The sequence below is a fragment of the Monodon monoceros genome, unplaced genomic scaffold, assembly GCF_005190385.1.
Source record: "Monodon monoceros isolate NGI ecotype Baffin Bay Population unplaced genomic scaffold, NGI_Narwhal_1 Super_Scaffold_3, whole genome shotgun sequence".
NCBI classification, from domain to species: Eukaryota; Metazoa; Chordata; class Mammalia; order Artiodactyla; family Monodontidae; genus Monodon; species Monodon monoceros.
This window is the reverse complement of record NW_021703780.1, coordinates 33323377-33349182: the sequence shown is the minus strand read 5'-3', so window position 1 is coordinate 33349182 and position 25806 is coordinate 33323377. Positions and strand designations below refer to the sequence as shown.

Here is a 25806-nt window from a genome sequence, read left to right as displayed (position 1 = left end):
CGGGTCAGCGGTCTCAGGCCACAGCTGGAGGTGTGAGACCAGCAGGGCTGTGGCGCCACCTTGTGGCCGCGAGGAGGGACAAGCCCCCCCCACCCCCACCCCACGGCAGCTCCCGAGCCACCTAAGTAAGGCTAGATCTCCAGCTTCCCATGGGGCAGGGCTGGGGAGTTGGGGAAAACTAGGTGATGGACTCAGTCCCTCCTGCCTGTATCCCCCTTCCCTGATCCCCATGGGGGCATTTGAACTCTGAATCCAGAAAGGAGCCCACTGGGTTGAATCCTCCCATCTCTGTTGTCCCCAGACCCCCCTCCAAAGAGACAGGACAAACAGGTACAAAGCACAGTGTTTACTAAAGGCACAAAGTGGGGAGACTGGAGGGGAGCTGCTCTTCCAGCAGTGACCCCACTCTAACTTGAACCCAGCGCCTTCTCTTCTGGCCACCCCCGCCCTCACACCACTTGGTGGAGAGCTGTTAGCACCAAAGGGGGGTGCGGGGAGTGCCAGGCTGGAGGACGGGCTTGTTGCCATCAGAGTCCAGAAAGGCAGGCCTGGGCACCCCCTGGACCAGTCACTGCCTCCAAGAAGGAACCTCTGGACCCCTGGTTCCAACGAGTCCTCCTTCATCGGTGGGGGGACCAGGCTCAGAAGGTAAGACCTCGTCTTACCTCCAGCACACCCTGTATCCTCCCTCACCCTCATGATTTCACCTCCGGGAGCCGGGCTGAAGGCCTATTTCTGCCCAGCCCCATCAAGAGGGCTGCCCCTGGGTGGGGGGCTTCCGACCCCACGTACTGCCAAGGGCACTAAGCCCAAACAGGGGGCCGACAGGGCGGAGTGAGGCAGGGCAGGGGCTACTTCACACACAAATACAGGCTGGAGGGTGGGAGGGAGGTGGCCCTGGCTCTCCCACCCCCCAGGCCCACCCCCGTGGCCCAGGTCACAGCACGTCGCCCTCCTCCATGCTGAAGCTGCTCCTGCGGCTGCTGGCTTTGGAGGCCTCGGGGGACATGGTGGAGAAGAGGGGGTCGGAGGCCAGTGGTAGCAGTGAGTCGTCCAGGAGCATGAGGTCCAGATCCTTCTTGGACAGGTTGGGGAACGGGGAGCCATGCTCTGGCCCCAGAGGTTCGGGGTAGCCCGGGGGCCCTTCGTTGCCCCCGCCCCCAAAGCTCAGGCTGTGGCTGAAGTCCAGGTGGTGGAATGGGGACGGTGGCTGGGCTGGCTGGGCTGGCGGGGGCAGCTGGGCCTGGGGGGGCAGAGCCGGCAGTGGCTCAGGGTCGGGGACCTCGGCCCCCAGCAGCAGGGCCTCCCCCGGACCCTCCTCGCTGGGTAGCTCCTGCTTCACCACCTGCTGGGCCAGCTCAGCCATGTTCATGCCCGAGGGTGAGGTGGTGGGGAGGCCGTGCACTCGAGCCTGCATCTCCAGCTCCTGCAGGTGCGGCAGACAGAGGCTGGAGGCACACACCCGTGGGCACCCGTTGCCCGCCCCCCACCTCCGCTGCAGCCCTTGCCCCTCCCTTTGTGGCACCCAAGACCACAAAATGTCTCAGCTGGGAGGAAGCACAGGGTAGCTCTAGAGTCTAGACCAGTGTTTTTTCAAACTACAAGTCGCAACTCATGAGTGGGTTGGGAAACCACTACAGTGAGCCTTAGACCAGCTCCCTACTTTTTTAATTGAAATAGACTTGCCTAGATTAGACTAGATGAGAAACTGTCAGAATGCACTTCATCTATTAAGGATGAGGGTTCTTTCATGAAGCTTTGATTTTTCACTTTGAGTATGGCTATGTGTGCCGGACTGTAATGTGAATTGTATTATCTACCATAAGAAATAGAAGGATTTTAAGCTGTAGTCCAGCTGCCCTTTGTATATAGGTGACCAGCCTCAGGTCCAAAGAGGACAAGAGGCCTTCAACACAGAGCCAGGACTAGGCAGCTCTAGGTGGTAGGATGGACTCTCCCAAGCCTTTGTTCTTTCTCTTGTCCCCTGTGGTGATTCTTAGCATTACCCACCATAAAGTCCCAGCTCTCTGCCTCCCACAGGGGTAGGTTTGCCCTTTCCTGCCCCCTTGACGTTAGGTATAGGCATGTGCTCGCACTGACGGAGGAAATGTGAGCAGAAGGGACAAGTGTCACCCTAAGGGTGACACATGGCTTTAAGAGCCAGCTCTAGATGTGCCTGTCCGTCAGCTTGGGTCCCAGAATGAGGGTCTCACGGAACAGGCCCTCCAACTGACATCTGTTGCTTAAAGATGCTGGGGATTGTTTGTTACCAAGCTATAACATCCTGACTGATACGTCCTCCCTCCTCATGGGCATCATCCCCACGTCTCCAACTTCAGAAGTATAAGCACTGCCCCTGGGGTCAGGACTCAGGCCAGGGGTCAGGAGTCAGAGCTACCCAAGAAGTCCAAGTTCAGGGGCCAGACCTGGATGCGGAGCCAGAGCTGCTTGTTGGTCATCTCCAGGCGCCGAGAGTGGTTCTCCAGCTCCCGGGACTTCTGCAGGTCCTTCTGCATCCTCCGGATGTAATCAACAGAGGCCTTGAGGATGGTGCCCTTGTTCCAGCGCACATCCCTGTAGGCCAGGCAGAATCAGAGGTGCATGCTCAGGGGAGGGGGCAAGTATTTGCCAGGAGCTTAGTGGGTGGAAGTAAAACCCTGTTCGGAGCTTATGTCGCCTCTCCCAACTTTGCCCCAAATCCCAGATCCAGCCAACCCCTACTTATGAAGGAGGCTGATCTCCATCTGCACAGAACGGGCCTTCGCAGGTAACTGTGGTGCTACCACCCACGTCACTAATCCCAGGAACCAAGCAATTTGAAGCAGCCTCCTTCCCCAGGCCTCCCATTCCTGCCACCAAAACCCACACCCACAGTCATCCTTGACTCTCACTACTCCTGTCCCTGGACCACCTCTGCACCAGTCCTGTGGCCTTGCCAAACTTTCCCAGCATGACTCCAGCATGACTCCTCCTTCAGGAAGTACCCCTGACCCCACCCTCACTTCTGGGACGTCTGCTCCTCTGTCTTGAGCCTTCCTTATTTGGGGGAGGGAGGAATCTTCTTTCCCAAATAGATGATAAGCTCTTTGAGGCAGCAACCAAGGGATTCTCTTCCCATCCCTTCCCCCTGGCGACCAGCAGGTAATACCTGTGAGCTGCTGCCCTCCCTTCCCTTCCTCCAGGAAACCCACTCACAAGTCGTTGGCCTTGGGGATCAGCATTCCCAGCTCCTTGATGCGGTCATTGATGTTGAACCTCCGTCTCCTTTCAACTAAAAGTAACAAATTCCAGGAGGGGCCATTAGGGGGATGAGGACCCCACCTGGGACGAAGGGTCCAGCCCAAGCAGGGATGCCTTAGTCCTTCTGGGAAGGAGTGGGTGACCAACCAAATGGGATTTCTATGGGGGTGAGGGGGTCGGGGACAGGTCGGACACAGCTAAGGGGGTCAGGCTGTAGCGGGCGAAGCTGCCTGGGGAAGACTCTCTCTCTCCACTGCCCAGAACTCCTTCCCAGACTCCACGTCCTAAAGAAAACAATCTGATAAACTCATTCCCTCTGAAGTGCTGGGAATTTCATGAATATCTCTTCCCTGGAGCACCTCTCCCACCCCTTCCTAGAAAGGGCTGACGGGACGAGGGCTGTGCTGAACCCAGTCACACCAAAGCCAGGATTTTAAAGCCTTGGGTAGGGAATCCTTCCTAGAAGCTGTGCAGGTCAGAGAGTGGCTTTTGAGCCAGCCCAGGTGAGGGGAGGAAGAGGGGCTGGGGAGACTCACTGAGGTTGTGATTGTCTTTCTTCTGTCGCTCCTTGGCCAGGGCCCGGCTCTCAGCATCTGGAGAACAGGAGAGGAGAGAGGAGCTGGGAGGGGAAGGGAAGCGGCAGGACTCGGGAGCTGGGGCGCAGGGAAGCAGCGGGCTGGTACCTGTAAGCTCTCGCTTCTGGGTCAGGTCGGCTGGGCAGGAGCTGCTGGTGACGCCCACCAGGGAGGTGGTGACCTGGGGGTCTCCACTGTACACATTTAGGTGACTGCTGGACAGGGGCAGCTGCAGGGTGAGGTGGGGAAGGGTACCCGATGAGCAGCCCCCTGTCTTCGGGGGGCTCTCCCCAGGGCCCATCGTCCCAGGATTCCCCGGGACACTGGGGGAGGCTGTGCTGGGGTCACCCAGGGCAGAGTCCAGAGCTGAATAAGAGGCAGCCCCTGCCCTCAAGGAGCAACCAGCCAGCGCTGGGAAGCAGCTGGAGAGAGAGGAGATAGTGGGTGAGAGGATTTCCCCCAGGGCCTTTGGAAGTCAAGGGGAGGGGCACCTAATCTATTCTGGAGTATCTGGAAGGTTTCCAGAGGGCGTGGTGAGGAAGGGCACTATGGGCTGGGGGATGGCTGAGCAGGGAAGCAGCCTGGACACAGCATGAGGTCACAAGCACCTCAAGCCGAAGGAGCGCAGTGGTGGCGGGGGAGTGGGGGGAGATCCTGCCGGACGCCGGAGGGCAGGTTCCACTTGCAGAGACCCTGGGACTTGGTGATGAGCAGCCATTGGGGGTTTAAACGGGCCCCACAGGGACAGGTTCGAGCTCTGGAAAGATCTTCCCAGTTCCTGCCACACATTCACGCAGAGCAAATCACAGGCCCAGAACCCTGCAGGGTACCCTGGCCCCCACTAAAGGGGCCAGACGCTGTGCCCTCCTCCCTGGCCTCCCAGCCCCCGATGCCCCTGCTGGCAGCAGGCTTCCGACCCACTGGCCCCTGCCAACTCCTGATGAGCCCCTGGGCACTGTCACCAGGCAGCGGGGATTGAGGACTGACTCCTTGACTTCCCCCAGCAGCATGGGCTGGGGCCCAAGGGGCAGGAGTGAGCAGCTAAGGTTCAGGGATCTCCAAAAAAAAGGGAAGGGGACGCCTGCAATTCCACCTGCTCAGTGTAAGTACCTGTCCCCCTTGTGCAGAGCTAGCCCCCAATTTCTTGCCTTATCTAATTTTCCCACCAGCCCGTGGGTAGAAGGCATCATCCCCAGGGGCTCAGAACACTTAAGGGACTTCCCAGAGTCACAGCCAAAGCCAGAATCGAGGCCTCTTGATTCCAAGCCTGACCCCTTCCCACCTGCCCTGTCACCTCTGCCCAGGAAGCCCAGAGAGCATTAACGCTGCCAGGAGGCTGCCAGAGGGAGGGAACCGAACCAGCCTGAAACCACTTGCCCCTCGGAGTGAGGGACACAGGCCTGTGCTTTCTGGGTCCTGGGCTTGGTAGAAGAGGGGGCCCCATATCTCAGAGAAACTCATCAGCTCCAGGCCTTCCTGGGGCCACACTGCTCCCCTGAGTACCAGTGCCTCCTGCCCCACCTCCGACCCAGGAAGCCTTCCCCAGCCACCTCTCCCCACAAGCCCCACCACGCACGCAGGCTAAGGCGTACTCTCTGGATTCACAGCTCTGCGGGACCCTGGGCCCTTGTCACATGATTTGATGGAGGTGACTCTCATCTCTGTGGGAGATATTCTAGTTCTCTCCAGGCTCACAGCCGCTGTAGGGCCACTGCCCCTCCCTCTGACACACCCACCCCGCCCTGGCCAGCAATACCGTATTGGGAATCTGAGTTTCGGGATTGATGAAGCCCAGGACATCGTCCAGACACATAATGTTGTCGATGACATCAAACTGAAAGGGAAAAAATAGTCCATATTGTGGGGTGCCTACTCGGAGAAAGGCAGGGGAAAGGGGGCACTGGGACAGCCACTGACCTGAAGGGACCTTGGTGCCCACCTCACCCCATCTGCTCACCTGGGGGGAAGGAAACAGACCCAGAGAGAGGATGAGCTGTCCAGGTCCCACAGGCCCCAAGGCCCAGGCCAGGGCTCTTCCCAAGGAGCCAAGTTGGCCAGGCAGATGGCTTTATATACCTTCTGTCAGGACATGGCTTTGCAAGTGTGCTGGGCATTCCTGTATGAGTCTCCTGTTTCTCCCTAGCAGAGGTTTCCAAAGTAGGGGTGTTTCTCCTGGGAGACTGGGTCTCCCTGAGGGCGGGGCCGTGTCTCCCCTCAGATGGGGGGGTCCCCGAGGGCGGGGCCGTGTCTCTCCCCAGACCTGGGCTCCCTGAGGGCAGTATCTTGCCTCTGCCATTAGACTAGGAGTCCCAGGAGCACAGCACGTGGCCCCAGCTCTGCTGGTGGCAGGGACCGGCCAGCTCCTCACTCACCTCCCGCTCAGGGTTGGAGCCGATGTGCAGCATGGCCATGGGGCTGTTGGGAGCACTGTTGCCGGCTGAGGACGACAGCACGTGTCCGGCCCGCACGCCCGGGGAGGCGGCTGGCAGGGGCTTTGGGGAGCCCTGAGCAGGGCTGATGTGGGCAGCAAACTTGTTCCCGTAGGTCTCAGACAGGTACTCCCGCACCTTCTGGTCCCGGGACTGCTGCAGGTGGTAGGAGGTGGGGTTCTCCAGGTAGGACTGCACCTGGAGCCGGGAGGAGGTAAAGGGCTCAGGGCGGGGGCTCCAAGGACCGGGGCGAAGGGACAGGGTGGAGCAGGCCTTACCTTCAGCACCTCCCCGGGCACGGGTGGCGGAGACTGGAAGTGGACGGGGGTGTTGATGGCGGGGGTGGGCGGCGCCCCCAGCTGCTGCTGCTGCATGTAATGCACGACGGCCTGCTGCTGCATGCGCTCCCGCTGCTCCTCCTGCTGCGCCTGCTCCCGCATGAGCTGCATGCGGAGCCCGATGCGCGACGCCATGGTGGCCGCTGGCTCCCTGCGGACGGGAGGGGGCGGTGCTGTGAGGCACGGTCCCCTTCAACGTGCATGGGGTCTTGGGACTTCCCTGGTGGTCCGGTGGCTAGGACTCTGTGCTTCCAATGCAGGGGGCCCGGGTTCCATCCCTGGTCAGGGAATTAAGATCCCCCAAGCCACGCCGTGCAGCCCAAAACAAACAAAAAACGTAACAAAGTGCACGGGGTCTTGGGGAAGGGGCCAGGACAAGGGCAACCGCATTTTACAGGAGAGGGGGAGGGGTTTGCCCAAGGTCACCAAGCAAGTGGGTGACAGAGACTTAAACCCAAGTCTGCTGGCTCTTGGGCCAGAGATGGAGACTCCCTCCAGGTCAGCCTCCCAGACTTGAAGTCAACCTTGACTCCTTTCTCTGTCTCATGCCACCTGGTGAGCCTCCAGATCGGGCCTCAAATACACCCTCCTCTGCCGCTGCCTCGCTGCCCCAGTGTGAGCCCAGCCTCTGCTATGCCTCACCTGGCTTCCTGAAGGTGCCTCCTAGCGCCAGACTCCCTCCTGCTTGCCCCATGACATTCTACTTGCAACTCAGTAATTAGAGGGGTGCTGTTAAAACCAAAGTTAGGGGCTTCCCTGGTGGCGCAGTGGTTGAGAGTGTGCCTGCCGATGCAGGGGACACGGGTTCGTGCCTCGCTCGGGGAGGATCCCACATGCCGCGGAGCGGCTGGGCCTGTGAGCCATGGCCGCTGAGCCTGCGCGTCCGGAGCCTCTGCTCCGCAACGGGAGAGGCCACACCAGTGAGAGACCCGCGTACCACAAAAAAAAAAAAAAAAAACAAAAACCAAAGTTAGATCCTCTCCCTCCTTCGGCTCAGAACTCTCCATGGCTCCTGTTTCACTCAGTGTAAAAACCAAAGTCCTCACCATAAAAAGCCCTCTATGATCTGTCCCCACCTCATGATCCCTGTGACCCCATTATCTCTTACTCTCCTCCTTGTTCCATCTGCTCCAGCCACACCCAATCCCTCAGACATACCAGGCACGTTTCCTACCTCAGGGCCTTTGCACCTGCGCGTCCCTCCGCCTGAGGTGCCCATCCCCCAGACACCACCATGGCTCATTCCTTCACCTCCACCACTCAAGTGGGTCACCTCCTTACAGAGACCTTCCATGACTACCCTATTTAAAACTGCAAACCCCCCCACCAGCCCGCCCCCCACTTTATGCTCCTTCCCTGTTTTGTTTCTCCATGTCACTTACCACCATCTTAAATATTACACATTTTTGCTTAGTTATTTCAATTCATTCTCTATCTCTTTGTCAATAGGAATGCAAACTCCCCTGAGGGCAGGCATTTTGTCTGTCTTGCTCACTGCTGTGCCTCAGGCTTCTATGAACATGTGCAGAGAATGGTTACTATTTATGAAGCAGCATTGGCCATACAGCAGCGAGCCAGCTGCAGTCCCTGAGCTCCTGGCATCTACAGGCCAGTAAATGAGAAAGGCAAGTCCTCAGGCCACTGTAACCCTGAGCAGGGAGGGCCACTACAGGGCACCTGGTCCTCCCAGGGCCCAGAGAGAGCTTTCCACCACCCAGCACATCAGCCCTGATCTTCGAAGGGTCTCAGGAGGACAGGGGACTAAGGCCTATTTGGGAAGGGGGCAGGACAGGACAGAATGAGTCTTGCAGCTGGTCGCACTCTGTCCCTAGCTCACTGAGTGACCCTGGGCACATCCCTCCCCCTCTCTGAGCCTCCATCTCCCCATCCACAAGATGAAAATGTTGGACTGGGTGATTTCTAAGGTCCTTCCCAGCTGGGATGGGCTGAGACTCTCTGAGAGGTGCAGGGGCCCTGGGGGTGACCAGATGCCATAAGGTCCTGACAGGGGCTGCAGGGTCCCCTCTCAGCGATATTGCAAGAGGCAGTACAACTTTGTAGTTGAGCAAGTGCTACAAACAGGGCTTGAATCTCAGTTCTGCCACTTCTTTGCTGTGTGACCTTGGGCAAGTCACTTAACTTCTCTGAGCCTCAGTTACCTGACCTGTAAAGAGTTTCAGAAGATTGGTGAGAGCGTTAAATGAAAATAATGTGTCTTCAACAGTGTACAGCACTTGGTAGGCTGAGCGGGTGAGTGGTGGATCAGCACAAGATTGGAGGGTCAGCCACAGCGTAGACCAGACGCCAGAGCTGTGCCCAAGGTCCTAAGAATGAGACCAGACCTCTGGGGGTGGCAAAGGAAAGCAGCACAGGCTGACATGTTCTGCCTAATGCCAGACATCAGACTAAGTCAGCATTAGCGGAAGGTACTGGCATATAATCAGTGAAAATCACCGGATCATGGAAATAATAATAATTTGCATCTATCTGAGCATTTACTGTGTGCTGGGCACTGTTTCAAGCACTTTAACCTCAAACAGCCCCATCTGGTAGCTTTGGTTATTATTCTCCTTCTACAGAAAAGGAGAAACAGAAGCACAGGGAGGTTAGGTCTCGGGCAGCAGGGACAGCTGTGCTGGGACCCAATCCCACATTCTGGCTCCCCGGCTCATGGTGGGTGAGGGTGAAGGGTCTTGAGACCATCATGTCTCCATTTAGAGCTGGGAAGGCATTTGTCCCAGGTTGCACATCTGGTTGACCCAGGGCCGCCCAAGCCACCTGACCCCCGAGCCAGGGCTGCTCCTAATCACCCTGCATCCTGCCCTACAAAGTGGAGCAGCGCTACCCAGCTGGAGGGCTGAGTACTCAGCGGCCCTAAGCTTACCTCCCTTCCTCCCTTCTCTGTCCCCGTAGGCCAGGAATTTGTGACGAGGCTGCCTCAGCCCCAGGGGTCTCTCTGCCCAGCTCCCTATGGACAGTTCCCAAGGAGAAAGGAGCAGACACACCCTTTCCCCCCCCTCCTCTGTCCTGTAGCAGGGACACATCTGCAGCCTCCATCTCTGTCCTGTGCTCCTACAGAGGGGTAGCCTGTCTTTGCCCGCGCTGCAGCCCTGCAGACCTCACAGGCTCTGACCCCAGCCCAGCTCACTCCCCTCGCAGCTGCACCCCCTGCCCGCTCACAAATGCAGCGAGCCCCTCCCCCTCAGGAACAATCTAACTTCAGTTGGCCCATGGGGGCAGGGGTGGGGTGAGGGTGCAGACACCGAGCCTGGCAGTGCCAGCCGGCACGGGGAGGACTGAGGGAGAACGAGCCCCTTGTTTCTCTCACAAAGGGCTGGGCGCCCATCCTGGGCTGGGCGAGAACATGGGCTCAAGCCTGCTCAGCCTCTCACTGCCTGCGCCAGCCTCAGTTTGCTCATTTGTAAAATGGACGCAGGAATCCCTGCCCCACCACCCAGCTGGGGTCTGTGAGAGCCTCCTGGGGGAGGATATTGAATTATGAACCTCAGCTGTCTGTGTATCAAAGAGTGTCAGAAGCCTTAGCCTGTCCCCGGTCCTCTGACAGAAGGTGACTCTCCCACCCCCAATCCTGTTGTCAAAGTTTTCACCCCCCTCGCAGAGCTGCTGCTACCTGCAGAGTCCCAGCCCCCTGCCCTGGCTCCCAGCCTGGGTTGCTCTAAGCGTGGCCAGGTGGGATGGGTATGGGGTTAAGGGCGGGAGTTGAGGGGTGAGGGGATCCAAGGGCGGATGGGGTGGTCCAAGAGAGACCCTGGGGGTGCTAACACCCCCCCAACCCCCAAGCACTCCTGCTCACTCAAAGCCTAAGGGCCACTCGCAGCCTCCCCCAGTGCCCAGTCTGGTCAGGAAGGGCTGAGAGGAGGAACACGGGAGATCTAAAATTCCCCAGACCCTCCCCACTGTCTGACGTCAGACCCACCAGGCCTGGAAAGGGTCCACCGTGCATGTACTCGGTAACACCAGGAACTCGAGTGCCCACTACGATGCAGACCCTGGGGCTAGGGTGTTTCCCTGAAGAAGCTTCGCCCCTGTCCCCTCCTCCTGAGGGGACCAGGGGGTCTGATGCTCCAGAGAATTCCTGCCCCTGCCCAGTAGCATGGAAAACATAGCAGGGGCTTAAGTTGCAGCCGAGGCAATGAGAGCTGCCCCCATCTGCACCCTCAGAGTCCACAGGTCGCCTCTGCTGAGGTTCCCCCAGAACCTCCCACCTGCCTCTACCTTCCCTAAGCTGTGTCGGGGTTCTAGTTTAGTTGTGACCAAAATGGACTTCATAGTCAACAGAGGTGGCCGAAGTGCCTGCTCTGCCCATATTGGCTGGGTGACTTTGGGAAAGCCACTTAACCTCTCTGTGCCTTGGTTTCCTCCCCAGTAAAATGGAGCCAATAATGGCACCTGCCTCTTGGGGTCGTTGTGAGGATTCAAGGAGACACAGTGAGTGTGCAGAACGCACCTAACAGAACAGCCCTTAGGCGTTGATAACGGGTGGCTCCTGGCTCCCCTCCGAAGCTGTGCCCTCCTCTGGTCAGGGGCCTGAGGTGGTTTCACACCAGCCTCCGTCGTCAGTCATTTACGCCTTAGTATGAACAGGCTGGTCAGAACCTTTTCCAAGGGAAGATGTGGACAGAGGGAGGGGAACGATGGGGAGAAATCAGTGGACTCCATGAGGAGACGCAAGGAGAAAGAGGGTCCCAGAACAGAAAGGTCTCAGATATAGGAAAGAAGATCTCAGAGATACAGCACTGAGTGGACAAATCAAACTGCAGAATAAAATGTACAGCCGGAGCCCACTTAGGCAGGAAATGAGTAAATGTGTAGAAAAGACTAGAAGAATCAAGATGCTCTTTGAATCCTTGCCATGGGTCAGGGCTGGGCTGGGTGCTTTTCAACTATTAACTCATCTGTTCCTCACAACAACCCCAAGCAGTGACGACTATTATTGCCTTCAATTTTCAGGGAGAAACTGAGGCACGGAGAGGTGAAGTCACTGGCCCTAATTTACACAGCTGGTAAGTAGCAGGAGGGCAATTTGAACCAGGCAGCCTGGTTCACAGCCCCCACGTTTTATCCACTCATCCGGGCACCCCCAACACCCAAACTGTTCACTGTGTTACCTCTGGGGAGAGGCAGTAGAGCGGGGAGGGGAAAAGAGGGGTTTTTATAGTTTCTCATTCCACTTTCGAAGACTTAACTCCTAGGATGTGAAGATGCGTTACTTGTGTGATTCTTTTAAAACAAGGGAAAAGGAAGTAGGGCAGCTTCTAGGGGTTTGTGAGGGGCCCAACCTGCTTCCAGTCATGTCCAAAGTTGGGTCCCCCCAGCTCCACCTGGAGTCTGGCCCGAGCCCTGCCCTGCTCAGCATGATGGTTGTGAGGCCAGCTGAGGACCCCCGGTGAGGATACCGAGTGGCCTCTGGAGGCAGAGGCCAGGGTCAGAAGCCACATGCCAGCTGGAGCTGGAGGGCCAGGACCCAGGGCCTAACTCAGTTTCCACTACAGCCCTGACACAAGCCTTCGGAGGGGACATGATTTTCATGGAGGGCCCCCCAAAAAGCCCTGAGCCGAGGCACCTCCCTTCAATTAATTGTGGGGCCTGAACTGCCCTGGGGATTTTTCTGCCTTCCAGATGATCCTTTAAAAATACGAGCAGAGGGCTTCCCTGGTGGCGCAGTGGTTCGTGCCCCGGTCCGGGAAGATCCCACATGCCGCGGAGCGGCTGGGCCCGTGAGCCATGGCCGCTGAGCCTGCGCGTCCGGGGCCTGTGCTCCGCAACGGGAGAGGCCACAACAGTGAGAGGCCCGCGTACCGCAAAAAAAAAAAAAAAAATACGAGCAGGAAGCAGAAAATACATAGTCGCCGCCATGAGCCAGCAACTCCCTTCCTAAGTACCTGCCCAGCAGAAAAGCATCCGTGTGGGCACCAGAGGACACGGACCGGAAAGTTCACGGCAGCGCTATACATAGTGGCCAAAACTGGACACCACCCAAACGTCCATCAGCAGGAAGATGGATAAAGAAGTTGTGGTACCTCCATGCCCTGGAACGCTGCTCAGTGATGGAAGTGAACCAACTACTGCTACACACAACTCAGATGACTCCTGCAGACATAATAGCAAACAAAAGAAGGCAAACACGCACACAGCACGATCGATGTACAGACGGTTCAAAAACGGGGGAAACGAATCTTGCGTGTTAGAAGTTAGGATCCTGGTTACTCTTGCAGGGGGAGTGACAGGGAGGTGGCACAGGACAGCCTGGGGTGGGTGTGGGGACTAGGAATGTTCTGTAATTTGATGCCGGGGTTGGCGACACGGGAGTGTCCAGTTTATGAAAATACATCCAGATGCTCACTCCATAGTTTGTACACTTTCCTGTAGGTGTGTCCTACTTTCCCTAAAATTGTACGTAAGAATGAGGGCAGACCTTAAAGAATGTAAAAGAAAAGTTGAATGAATTACCCTCTCCCCTCCCCCACCCAAGTGTGGCTACGACTTTAAAATGCCTTTGGTACCAGGCAGCTTCAATGCAACTGCCGGAATGTAGCTTGGTACATCCTCTTTGGAAGAGCAGTTTGGCAATATGTATCAAAGCCTGAAAAAATATCCACTAGCCTGAGGAAGAAATCTCAAATGCAGAAAAGGCTTTTATGCATAAAGATGCCCATCACACTATATAGCGAAAAATAAAAAATAATCTCAATGTCCAGCAATAGGACGGTTAAATTATGTTGTGTTCAGGAATTCCCTGACCATCCGGTGGTTAGGACTCTGCGCTCCCACTGCTGAGGGCCCAGGTTCAATTCCTGGTTGGGGAACTAAGATCCTGCAAGCCACGCAGTCAAAAAAAAAAAAATTATGTCGTGTTCCTCCTCATCAAATGTTGTATTTACAATAAGTAACACAGGGATATGGCAAGTGACAAAAAGTAGGATGCAAAATTGTATATAAAATCTGATCATCATGTACAAATATGTGTAGAAAAACCTCTTGGGAGGAAATATACTAAAATATTGCTGACTTCTTTGGATGATGTAATCATGAGTGATTTTTTTCTTTTTTTTTTTGCGGAACGCGGGCCTCTCACTGCTGTGGCCCCTCCCGTCGCGGAGCACAGGCTCCGGACGCGCAGGCTCAGCGGCCATGGCTCACGGGCCCAGCCGCTCCGCGGCATGTGGGATCTTCCCGGACCGGGGCACGAACCCGTGTCCCCTGCGTCGGCAGGCGGACTCTCAACCACTGCACCACCAGGGAAGCCCGATTTTTTTTCTTTTTACCTGTGGAATATTCTTCTTTTTCTATAATGAAAATGTATATCTTTCTTTTTTTTAATTAATTAATTTATTTGTTTGGCTGTGTCCGGTCTTAGTTGCGGCGTGTGGGCTTCTCTCCAGCTGTGGCGTGCGGGCTGTAGAGCACGCAGGCTTAGTTTCCCTGAGGCATGTGGGATCTTAGTTCCCCAACCAGGGATCAAACCCACGTCCCCTGCATTGGAAGGCAGATTCTTGACCACTGGACCACCAGGGAAGTCCCTGTATAACTTTCTAATGAGGAAAAATATTTTATACTAATGCTTATGGAGTACTTACTATGCACCAGGTATGGTTCAAAGCACCTTATTTAATTATCACAATCACTTCATGACATGAATACCAGTACTGTCCCCCTCACACACACAGATGAGGAAACAGGCACAAAGAGGTTGTCACTTGCCAAAGGTCACAGAGCTAATAAGTGGCGAGGCTGGATGCTGGCAGTCTGGCTCCACCACCCTAGTCCTGGGACTTAAGAGTTTGGCCTTGGTCCTGCACTTGGGACAAGGTAGCCACATTTTATTTTAGGGATTTCCACTGAAGATGCGCCTCTCCCCCCGCCCCCCACCAATCAAAGTGTTTCAGCAGCTGATCTCTTTCATTCCAGCTCAGGGGGCCAGAGGGTGCCCAGGATGAGGGAATGGTCTGGAATCCCCAAACACAAGCAGAAAAAATTCTGCCCTCCCTCAAAGGGCAGAGATAATTTCCTGTATTCCCAGAAAAAAACATATGTCTGGCGGCTGAAACAACAAAGTGTGGAAGCTCAGAGGCCGGGATGCTTGGTTCAGCCGTTTATCACATTCTGCACCTCTGTGGTAGGAAGAAGTTTTCTTCTGACCCAGTCTGTTACAAACTACCAGTTGTGTGGGAGCTGCCCAGTCGTGGCCGAGGGGAAATCAAACCAACCACTAAAGGAAGGCCTCCTGAACAGGTGCTGAGGCTCCCGGAAGCAGGGCGAAGGACCCCGAGACCTCCTGGGTAAACTTTCAGCCTTGGGAAGGGAAGAGAGGGGAAGATTCCAGGTCTGGGGTTTGTTTTATCTGCTCTGAGCCCCCTCTGGCCGAGGATGTGGCAAAGGAAGGCCTGATGAACTAGGAAACGGAACAAGAATGTCCACGCAACCCCCTCGCCTTAGGACAGGGCCGTTCCAAATTACCAAGGCAGTCACGGGTCCCTGCAGGGCCTGGCGGGCATCAGTTGGGCCAAACCCGAAGAGAGCTAAGGGTAGGGAGGTGTCATAAGATCCCCAGGAGCCAGCATGCCTTCCCACAAGATGCTATGGGAACTTGGCATCAGAATGCTTGGGGATGAATCCCAGACTTGGGCCTGACTCAGTATCTGAGCCTAGCCTCAGCCTTTCCAACACTCAAGTGGGACTTACCAGTTGGGGAACCTCTCCCAGAGAGCTGCTGTGATCTAAGTTGGGATGCTGGGTGATTTCACCTCTGCAAGGGTGAAATCATGGGCAGAAGGGTGATACCATTCGGTCACTGGTTACTCTCGTTTCATCCATGCCCACCGGGGGCATCCCTGGGTGAGTCTTCTCTTTCTATTCTTAAATTTCTTTTGAGAAAAGGGTCCCATCCATTCCCCCATCCATTGACACACACACACACGCACACACACCCCATAACAAGGCCCCAGGTGGGGGGACAGCACTGCCTAGAGATCACCAGCTTCTGTCTCTCCTTACAGACTGGCCAGAAGCAGAAAGGCCTTGGCCAGCTTTTCCCAATACCAGGCACCCTCTTTGTTTCCTCTCGAAAATCCTTGTGTTTTAAAAGATTTTCTTTTCTAAAGCTTGTATATTATACGTAATTCACTGCGGTGCTATGGGAGAGGCAGGTGGGGAACAGTGAAACCCACCTCTCTAAGTTCTAAAGAGAACCCTTAGCACAGGGCTCAGCGCTGGAGACACTTAGTCATGTGGGTCGTTATTATCTTAGCTGATCCGTGGTTCCTTAGGGGTCATGAAAGGCAACAGTGGGCTCTCCGGATGCTTCCAACACTGAAAAAAAGCAACTGGAATTCACACTTGCCCCGGTAAGTGTGCACCACAGGACGCTGCTGAAGGCCCTGGGGTGGGGGGAGTACAGGCAGGGGCTTGTTTTAGACAAGGCTGAACACAGGCAGGAGGTGGGGAGGAGGGAGAGGAAGGAGAGGGGAGATGAAGGGCAGCCACAGGAGCTCCCGGCCTGCTGAGTGGCCTCCAGGGCCCAGAGCTCAGGCCCATCAGCCTGAGGACCCAGCTCACATCCCACAGGAAAGGGTGGGAGCTGGCACCTCCTGGCTGGCCTGGGGCAAGGCAAGGCAATTGTGCGGCAAGGGGGGTAGCTTCAAAGGCAATCCCAGACCAGAGAGGTGCCTGTCTTGTCCCATAGGGATCAGCTGGACCCTGGCATGAGGCCTATCCCAGGAGGACTGCCACTGGGCTTTGAAGGATGGGGGGCCAGGGGGACATGTGGCTGAGGGAAGCACGGAGGGAGAAACCAGAAAGGTCCTGGGAGATGTCCACCCTGGGATACGCATAGACTCAGCCCAGCCACACATGCAGACCCTCTGCTGTCTGTCTGTTTCTGTCTCTCACACACAGATACACACGTTGCAGAATCCCTCACCCTGCCGCTCGGTGGGCAGCCACCTGTCTCCTGGGTTAGAGTAGGGCAAGGGGGCTGAAACCCCCTTCTTCCCCTTCTCCCCTGCACCCCCAACCCTGGACACCCCATCCCCTTGAACAGCCTGCCTGTGGCCACACTACTTTGTTCTCCAGTTGTTTCCTAATCACCTCCAGTCTCCCCAGCTACAAGGAAGCTCCCAGAGAAATCAGCTTTCTTCTTTAGAACCTCCACCCGATCCTAGCCGGCAGACTTCCCAGAACAAGGCTCAGGGCCCTGGGAGGCTGCTCATCCAACCACCCATCACGTGCTCAATTACCACCTGTTCACTCATTCAGCAGACACTCCAAGTCCCCACGATGGACCAGGCGCTGCACGCAGCACATGACCTGTATCAGATCTCACCAGTCCCCCACAAACACTTCATGGGACAAACAGAACCTCTGCAGATGAGAAAACCAAGACTCAGAAAGGTTAAGGGCCCTGTGCAAGGCCGCACTGCAAGAGCATAGTGAAGTGCTCCTGGCCAGCCCAGGTCTCCCTCAGGTGTGCGGCCACCACCAGCTCCAGTCCCATGAGGTAACCAGGGGTCCACAGGGAAGATCCCTGTAGATAGATGGATTATTGTTCCCGTAAACTCCCAGCCCTGCCTCACCCCCTCACCCCGCGTTGCCCTCAGTGAACCCTCCAGAGGGTCCCAGAGAGGCCTGCACACCCCTCAGCCCTCCTGGATGCCCCAGAACACAGGCCAGGCCCCGCCCACCTGCAGGCTCTCTTCTTGCCGAACAGCCAAGACAATCCATGCCCAGGGCTCAGGAGACCATATATCTGGATCTCACTGAGGCGGTAACGTGGCCACACGAGGGCCTCGGGGGGAAATTATATCAAACTGGCTGGACAGAAATGCGATTACATGGACCAGAGATCTGGCACTGGACGGCAGCAGAGCTGTACATGCAGAGGGAGGGGCAGGGCGGGGAGTACAGCCCACAGATGGCACCCCAGACAGGAAAGGGGCCTGAAGAGCAAGGGGAGGATTTCCAGACGGGTCTCCAAGGGCTTCAAGCCCCATGTGACCTCCCCCGCCCACCCCCGCCCACCTGATCCCATCCCCCTGCTGAGGGAAGCTCAGCTAAGTTTCGGTGGATGCTAGGTCAGCCCATAAGGTCACCGATACCCCCACCAGGGAAGATGCGTCTCAAGGCTCCGCCTGATTGGTCACTGTGTGCCATCATGGATTTGGGGCCCGGGAGTTTGGACCCTCTGGAATGAGTCTGTTCCGAAAGGGCAGAGTGGGATCAAAAAACCGCGTTTGGCTATATCACGACCCAGTTGTGTGACCTCAGACACGTCCTGTCCCCTCTCCCAGTTGGACCCCTGGTTGATCACGTGAGGAGGCTGGAAGGGCTGTGGTGGCCCCCTTCCTGCTCTGTCCAGGAAGGTGCAGGGTTCGGGCAGCATGGATGGGTCTGGGGCCGGGTGCCCGGGGAGCCAGCCTACAGGCCTGTGAGAGGGAGAGCCGGGCGCTGCTTTCGAACACTCAGGAGCTCCCTCTCCAGAGCTGTGGCAGCATTGGAGACCCAGTCTTCCATCGTCCATCTCCTCAGAAGAGGAGGATGCAGCCCAGGGGCAGCGAAGAGCGGGCAGCCGGCACACGGAGAGGCTTCTGGCTCCCAAACCTGAGCTCCAAACCCAGGTCTCCCTGCCCCAGGCCGGGCACCTGGCTCCTAACCCCCGCACTTGGGGGCTTCCTCTGCTTCCTCCCTGCTGCGAAGGCCTCTCCAATCTCTGCTTGTCCACTGCAATGAACTCCTACTGCTTGGCTTCCTTTTTAAGAATTTAATCTGCCTCTGAGGACTTCAAAAACAACCTCTTTAAAACTGAAGTATCCAGGCTTTGCCTAATAAAAGAAGGCTTTGGAAGACTGCAGGGGAAAAAGAAGGAAGAAAAACACCTATGAGCCCTGACAACTGCGTTACATTCGCAGAAGGTGGCCTATGGTCTCCGGGAACAAACCAGCAGGCGTTTGTTACTACTGGCACTGAGCGATTCCTATGCACCAGGCACGGCTCTGAGTTGATACATGTTACTGATGTAATCCTCCAGGCACATGCTACTGGGGGAGTAGTAATATATCCCCCACCTCACAGGGGGACAACTGAGGCAGAGAGGCTGACCACTTGCCCAAGGTTGCACGCTGGTAGGCAGTGGGGCTGGGGGGCCTGGTCCGCACACCCAACCTCCGCAGACACAGGTGAGTGCACAGGGGCACGGCAGCAGGCCGGGTGCCCAGGCGGGGAGTCAGTCCAGAAAGGGCCTGAGGAGGCAGGTAGGGAGTCGTGAGCCCATCAGCGGAGGGGCCCTGGGCTAGGCAGGTGGGGCTGGATGTTCCTTGCAGCTGCGGTCCCACCCCTCACCCAGCCCCCTTGGCTGCATCTCAGCCTTCTGAGTCCGCTCCCCGGAAGATGGCTGGGTTTACTGGAATGCTCATATGCTCTGGACCTGACAGACCAGAGTTCAAGTCTGGTTTTGCCACTTTCCAGCTGTGTGACCTGGGACAGGTACTCAACCTCTCAGAGCGTCAGTTTCCCCATCTGTAAAACAGGATGGCAGTAATGCCACCTCCTTCAGAATAGGTGAGGGGATCAAAGGAGCTGGAGTGCACCTAGGGGGTGGCCCCTGAGGGTTAGTTCCCTGGCCGGATGAGCAGAGTCCATCTGGATGGAGTTTGGATGGAAGAGGGCCATTTAAGGCTTCACCACTCAAAGCAAGATCCACAGGCATCACATCCCCAAGAGCTGGTTAGAAATGCAGACGCTCAGGCCCCAGCCGAGACCTACTGAGTCAGAATCTGCACTTTAACATGGACTCCTAGGACATCTGTGGGCACGTTAAAGTCACTTTACTTGCTGCTTCCTGGAGGCTTGATCACCTGCTGGCTCCAAGTGTGACAGGTGGGAGGGGAGAGCTGGGAGGTGGAGAGAGGGAGCCTTTAAGGGACAGGCACAGGCCTTCTGAGCAGCACGGTGAACCTGAGCAAACAACCCAAACTCTCAGGCAGGCCTAGGAGCCAAGGTGGAGGCGGGAATGCAGGGCTCCAGGCCATCTCTGGACTCGGGCTTACTCGGTGCTGGGGCTCTGGCTCGGGCAGGAGGGGAAACAGTCTGCAGGAACTGACTGGAAGCTGATATGGTTCCCAGTGGGAAAGCAACCCAGACAGGCCGTGTGAGACACACCTACTCACACACGCTCACAGCATCTCCTACACACACACACACCATCCCAGGACTCAGCTGCCCAGAGAACAGCTCCAGCAGAGAGCAGACAACCTCGAGGACAGGCTGTGCCTGCACACCGTGCGTGAGGCGTGGGAGACTCTGGGGCCCTGCAGCGGGCCTGGGAGACCACCCTTCCCCCAACACTGCTCTGCCCCTCCCCACCCCGCCTAAGCCCCAAACCCAGCTGAGCGACAAGAAACCCAAGTCCTGCTCACCTGAGCTGAAGAGGGACCCACATTCTAATTGGTCACCTGCAACGTGCCTGCTGACAGTCCCCCGCCCCAGTGCATGAAACCCACCACCCCAGGTTGCTGGGGGGTAAATAGCCGGGTGGAGCGCTGACCTCAGGGCCCCCCCCCCGAGAGGCGGCAACACACCGCGGATGGAGGCCGCACCCATCTCCCACGCACACAATCACGCGAGCAAGAGCAAAGCCCACCCTCTCCCTGACCACACAGCTTCAGGAGTGGCAGGGACCCCCATCCCCCCGGCCCACGGGTGGGTAACACTCTCACCTATACACCCTCATCTTCAGCTCAGAAACACACACCCACTGACCTCTGTCACCTCCGCGGGCTGGACGGCCAGGGGCCCCCAGGCTCACACGGGCTCCAAAGAAATCCTAAAATGTGGGGCCTCAAGCAGGCCTAGATGCCCAAGAAAGAACCATTGACTAGGGGGTCAGTGGGAGCTGCTGCAGGGTGCGTGATGTCACGGGTTCTGGAAAGGCCCTTGGCCCCAAAATACCTCCCCTCCGGGTCTGGAAATCCCTCCCAAACCTGTAAGAGTCACTGCCAGGAGAGGCTCCCACCTGAAGCCCTTGTCAGCTCACAGCCCTGGGAGAGGCGGCTGACAGCTGGCCTGAGAGCAGCGGAGGAGGGGCAGTGCTAAAAGCCACCGACCATCCTTCACCCGGTCTGCTAGCTCCCACCAGGAGGGGGCACCCTGCCCTCCCAACACCCCAGAAGGCCGGTTCCAGAGAAGCCAGCACATCTCGGCCAGGGAGGAGGAGTCCAGCAAGCAGAGGAGCTTTAAGCAACACACCCACCCCCCGACATATGTGCCAGGGGACATCAAGTCTCGCCCCAACAGTCCCCTCGAGGAAGGCAAAGAGCTGGTGACAAGGAGGTGGGGGGAGCCCTGAGTGATGAGCGCTGGGGGACAGAAGGGGGAATTAACCAGGTTCCAAAATAGCACTGCTGGTTCTGCCTCACTTCACCCTGCGCAACGTCTGGCAGCTTCTGCTTTCGGTCTGACTCATGCCCGGTGGGGGCAGGACAGGGCAGCCGGAGCAGGCAGGGGCCACTGGACAATCACAGACTGACTCCCCTTGCCACCCGCACCCACCCGGTGGCGGGGCCTCCTCCCCAGCCCCACTCCGGCGTGAGCTGGGCTTCTGGTAATGGTCCGTTGGGGCACAAAATCCAGGGGTCCCTTGCCTGGGTCCTTGCCTAGCCCTCGCTCAGCCCAGGACTTCCCCAATGGCAGCTGCCCCAGACCCAGAACTCAGCTTCTCTGTTGCCCTGCCCAGGTACCCGGCTGACACCTCTACTCCATCTCCCTCTGGGAGCCAGAGGAGACCTCTCCCCCCAACAAAAGAAATGACTTTGTACAGCAATGTTCCCCCACCCCAGGCACCTGGAGTGAGGGAGCCACCTCCACCTGCCCCATCCAGCGCCCCCAACACACACAGGTATGAGATGAACCCTACGGGGGTCTCACTCTCAAAACGCACACAGCGGCCCACCCACCCCTTTTGCTGTCCTGAAACGCCACAAGAAGCACTTGCCCTTTGCCGGGCAGGGAGAGGAACCCAGTGCCCTGGCTTTTGTGGGTGTTGGATGGGGGAGGAGCATCAGTCACTTTGCTCTCCCCACTCACCGTCTCCCCCAGCCTGTGTCCTTCTGTCTCCCCAGCTTCCCCCATGGGGGTAAGACTCGGGCAGTCGACCTGCAGCTGCAACTTCTCCTCCTCCCCCGATCAAAGATGCTTAAGCTCCGTCCTGAGACAAACCGAAAGCCTCATCGTAAGTGCCCCCTTTCTGACCTCACGCGAATGTCTCCGATGTCCTCCCAGCCCTCACACTGACGCGCCTGCCCCGAATAAGTACAGCCATCTTTCTATCCAAGTGGGGCAGGTACACGATTGACGTTTGCTCTGCCAGCGCTGGCCCTGCCCACGGGGTGGGAAATAGATACCACGGGTAAGTAGGAGGAGAACGTCGAAGGGAACGAGCTTGGCCAGCCCAGGTCAACACACTCCTGCCCCCGCCGCCCTGGCACACGCGCCCTGACCAAACCTGGTTTGGAAGCGAAAACATCAAGGGGAAAGTCTGTGGGTGGCGGCTGGAGAGATGAGTCAAAGGGACTGGGACTTGGCAGTCCTGCCTGTGGCCCAATACGGAGTTTGGAGCATGTGTTGTGTGTGCTCCCGCCAGGCCCGGCACCTGCCCCAGCCCTGATGCCTGCCCTCCCCTGCCCCTACAGCAGGCGGCCTTACCTACACACCACCTCCCTTTCTTAACTCTGCCCCCTCCCGGGGCCCTACAAGGCAGGAGAAAGTAGTGGGAGTGGAGTCCGAGGGGTGGGGGCAGGAGTCAAGAAGGAGGAGGCCCCTCTTCAGGAAGCAGGCACCAGGCAGGGCTTTCACCAGGGACAAAGAAGGGTGCCCATGAATAAACCCCCCCCCCCCGCCCCCCTGCCATTGCACCGTGAATTGCATCCTGTTCCCCATAGAGACTCGGAGGGAGGGCGCTAGAAGGCTCAGTTCCCGACTGAAGAAGGCAGCCACGTGGCAGCCATGCGGCTAGTGGCCCCATGAGGGAAGAGGCAGGGGCAGCAAGAGAAAGGAAAAGGAAGTCAGAAAAACCGCTACAATCACAGCCTCGACAGAGCTGGGAGGTGACTCAAAGGTGGCCCAAGCTCTGCGGCCACCCAGTCTGTCGGCCCCGCCCCCAGCCTGTTGGCCCCGCCCCCTAGGAGAGAACGGTAGAGCTCAGAGATGGGCGGAAAGGGCTGCCGCGTCTGGCGGACCATTGGGAAGGACCTCCTTCACGCTGGATCCCTTTCCTCTGCTGTGAGCATCTAGAGGGGTCCTGGCAGCTTCCTCCTCTTCTGGTGGCACCCGGCACATAGTAGGTGCTCCTTAAGTATCTGCTGAATGTAATGAATGTGGTACCGGTGACTGGCCCCAGTGGGAAGGGTCTGCCTGGGGTAGAGTGGCGGGCGTGGGGTGGAGTGGCAGCTTCGTGGGCATGGAGAGAGGAGGGCTGTAGGAAGGGGGTTTGGCCAGAGGCACACTCCGAGGGACTGGCCGGGCCACCACACCTGGGTTCGGTGAGCGCGGCAGAGGCTGTCAGGGCCCCTGGACACTCCCAGTCCCTCCTGCCCACCTGAGCACCTCCAACCGCCAGCACCTGCACGCATCTGTGCCAGAGCCAATGGAGGCAGCACCCGCCCTCCCCCGGCCAAAGACCAGGGGGAGCCAGTAATAAAGCCCCAATTCCCTCACCCCGTCCCGCGGCTGGGAAGCTCTAAAGCACGTTCTCCAGAGATCCGCACTGAGACAGCCTGGTGCCCACAGCGGTCACCTGCTCCCGAACACACATCTCGCTGGCTCCCTTCCGCTCTGTGTCTCACTCAGCCTGCTCCACTAGCCGTGCCTCCTGGGGTCACTTCCCGAGCAGACTGCTTGCACTCACAGCCCCGTCCCGGCCAATGGGGCCCGAGAGGCAGTTTTAACCTGAGATCGTGCAGCTAACTCCACAGCTTAGAAAGAAAGGCCATAAAGGGGGCAGAGTAACATGGCGGCTGGGTGTCCTATGGACAAGCTGGGAGACAGCTGCCCAAGAGCCCAGTCGCTGGGGGAGACTGGTGGGGCTGAATGCAGTGGCCAAGCACATACCTAGAACTTTCCTACCTGTGGAAGACAGGACTGCCCTCAGAAGCAGAGCCAGCCTGATGAAGAGAAGAAACAGGCACGTGCTGGGTTGCAAGTTACGTGATCAGGAAGCCTCCACTACAGGGGCAGCAACGGCAACACTAGGTTACCAGTAGCAAATGCCAGTACAACTGGAAGCCCAGAAGAGCTTCCCACCCCAGGCTGCTCCTAGGATGGAACTATGGAACTCCAGCATTCCAGAACCTGAGCGTGCCTGTCCGTTCATTCAATAGCAAAGCTGTTATGTTCCACGCTCAGAACGAGGCCCTGGGGACACCCAGGGAGGCCATCTGATCCCACACTATGAACATGTGTTTTGAAGCAGGTAGAGCTGAATCCCAGATCGCTTACTGGCTGTGTAACTTTCAGCAACTTACTTAACTTCACAGCATCCTAGTATCCTCATGTACAAAATGAAGATAGTGTCCATCTTGGAGAGTTTCTCTAAGGATTAAACATAAAGCATCTAATTTGGTGCTCAGTAAATATTTGGTAGATGGATGCATGGATGGATGCATGGATGCATGGGTGAATATAATAAATGAAGTGATGGACAGACAGATGGATGAATGGGTATGATGGATGGATAGATGGATGGATATGATGGACAGATGGATGGATGCATGGATGGGCATAATGCATGAAGTGGTGGGTGGATGGATGGGTGGATGGATGGATATAATGGATAGATAGATGGATGGATGTTTGAAAGGAGACAGAAGAGACACAGTAGTTTTCTACAGTCTGCTTCCCATGCAGTTCAATATCCTTTTAGGCTAAATTTAATAACAAGAAAATGAAGGCCCATCACTCTCTAATTTATCTGTTAGAGAAATCTGTATCTCCATTTATCAGGTTGACAAATGCTAAGTAAATTCTTCCTAATGAGCCTTAGCCACACTGTTGGCTGGGGGTGGGGGTGGGTCATTCCCTGAAGGGGGTAGCGGGCTATGTCAGAACAGGGTGTCCTGGCTCGGTCACCATTACACGGGTTCCCACCATGTGGTCACACCATGCCTGTATCCCTCTCCCCTCAAGTCCAAGTCCAGCCAACCCCAATCCCAGGGAAGATGGGTCAGGGGCCAGGGAGAGGAAGGGGACAAGAGCAGGCAGGGGGAGCAGGCCAGTACAGCTGAGCAGAGAAGGCCAAGAACGGAGCGTGGATATGTGGGCTGGGGGTGCATAGGGATTGGAGAGAAGGGACTGAAGAGCAGAGAGGGGGTTTATTGTCTTTGGAGAAGTGGAGAACACTTGGACAAAACAAAATGGACTAAGCAACAAAGAAAGGTCATCCCCCTGCTTCATCACCCCCAGTGGCTCCCCACTGTCCACCAGATAAAGTCGTAACTCCCTAGATGGGCCTTTAAGGCATCCGGGATCCCCCTGTCCTCACCAAGTCCTGGGCTCAGGGGGCTTTCTCACTCTCTCCCCAACACAATCGAGGACTCCAGATGTACCCCTTGCCCCATCCTCCATCCACAGATTGTCTACTGCCTGTGCATCTCAGGAAGCCCTATTCTAGGGCCACCTCTTCCAGGCAGCCCACCCTGACTCTACCCTCCTCTGATCACCATTTGAAAACAATTACTTAATCTGCTCCAAGCCAGGCTCTGTGCCCGACGCCAAGATACAGAGATGAGTAAGACAGTCCCTGTCCTCACCGGTATGCACAACCTAGTTTGGAGAAAACAGCATTACCTGATATCATATATTGTATTTCTTCTACTAGAATGACTACTACCACTATGACTACTACCAATAAACCTGAACTGAGCACTTACCATTTGTCAGGAACTGTTCCTAAGGGATTTACCATGTCTTAATTCATCTGCCCTTCTCAACAACACTGGGAAGTAGGAAATATTAGTGTACCCATTTTATAAATGAGAAACTGAGGCACAGAGAAGCTACTCTGCCTAGTTTTCTCAGCTGTAGTAGAAACTCCCTGAGGAGTTCTCTTTCTCGGCATCTCCCAGGGAGAAGGCACTCACACTTGGCCCTTCTGGGTTTGACGTGCCCTGCTGTGGCCTTGGATGAAGATGTGTTGGCTGTCTTGGGGGACAGCATAAT

At 56.8% G+C, this 25806-nt stretch overlaps 1 protein-coding gene across 7 annotated transcripts in view; it reads right to left on the bottom strand.

Annotated features, from left to right (window-relative positions):
* Positions 1-256: 256 nt before the first annotated feature.
* The window catches only part of TFEB (transcription factor EB), a 48190-nt gene continuing 22640 nt past the window's right edge, over positions 257-25806 (bottom strand). Inside the window, exons 1-9 of one of the 7 annotated variants that reach the window (XM_029242326.1) lie at positions 21679-24252; positions 6523-6733; positions 6188-6442; positions 5572-5649; positions 3924-4044; positions 3777-3833; positions 3196-3271; positions 2427-2574; positions 260-1426 (exon numbers count right to left, since the gene is read on the bottom strand). In XM_029242326.1, coding sequence (XP_029098159.1) covers positions 938-1426; positions 2427-2574; positions 3196-3271; positions 3777-3833; positions 3924-4044; positions 5572-5649; positions 6188-6442; positions 6523-6717 — 1419 coding nt within the window. In that variant the 5' untranslated portion in view covers positions 6718-6733; positions 21679-24252 and the 3' untranslated portion in view covers positions 260-937. Of the gene's footprint in view, positions 1427-2426; positions 2575-3195; positions 3272-3776; positions 4045-5571; positions 5650-6187; positions 6443-6522; positions 6734-15770; positions 16571-21678; positions 24255-25806 lie in introns of those variants that run through there. The other 6 variants (XM_029242320.1, XM_029242323.1, XM_029242324.1 and 3 more) reach the window with 6 other exon arrangements.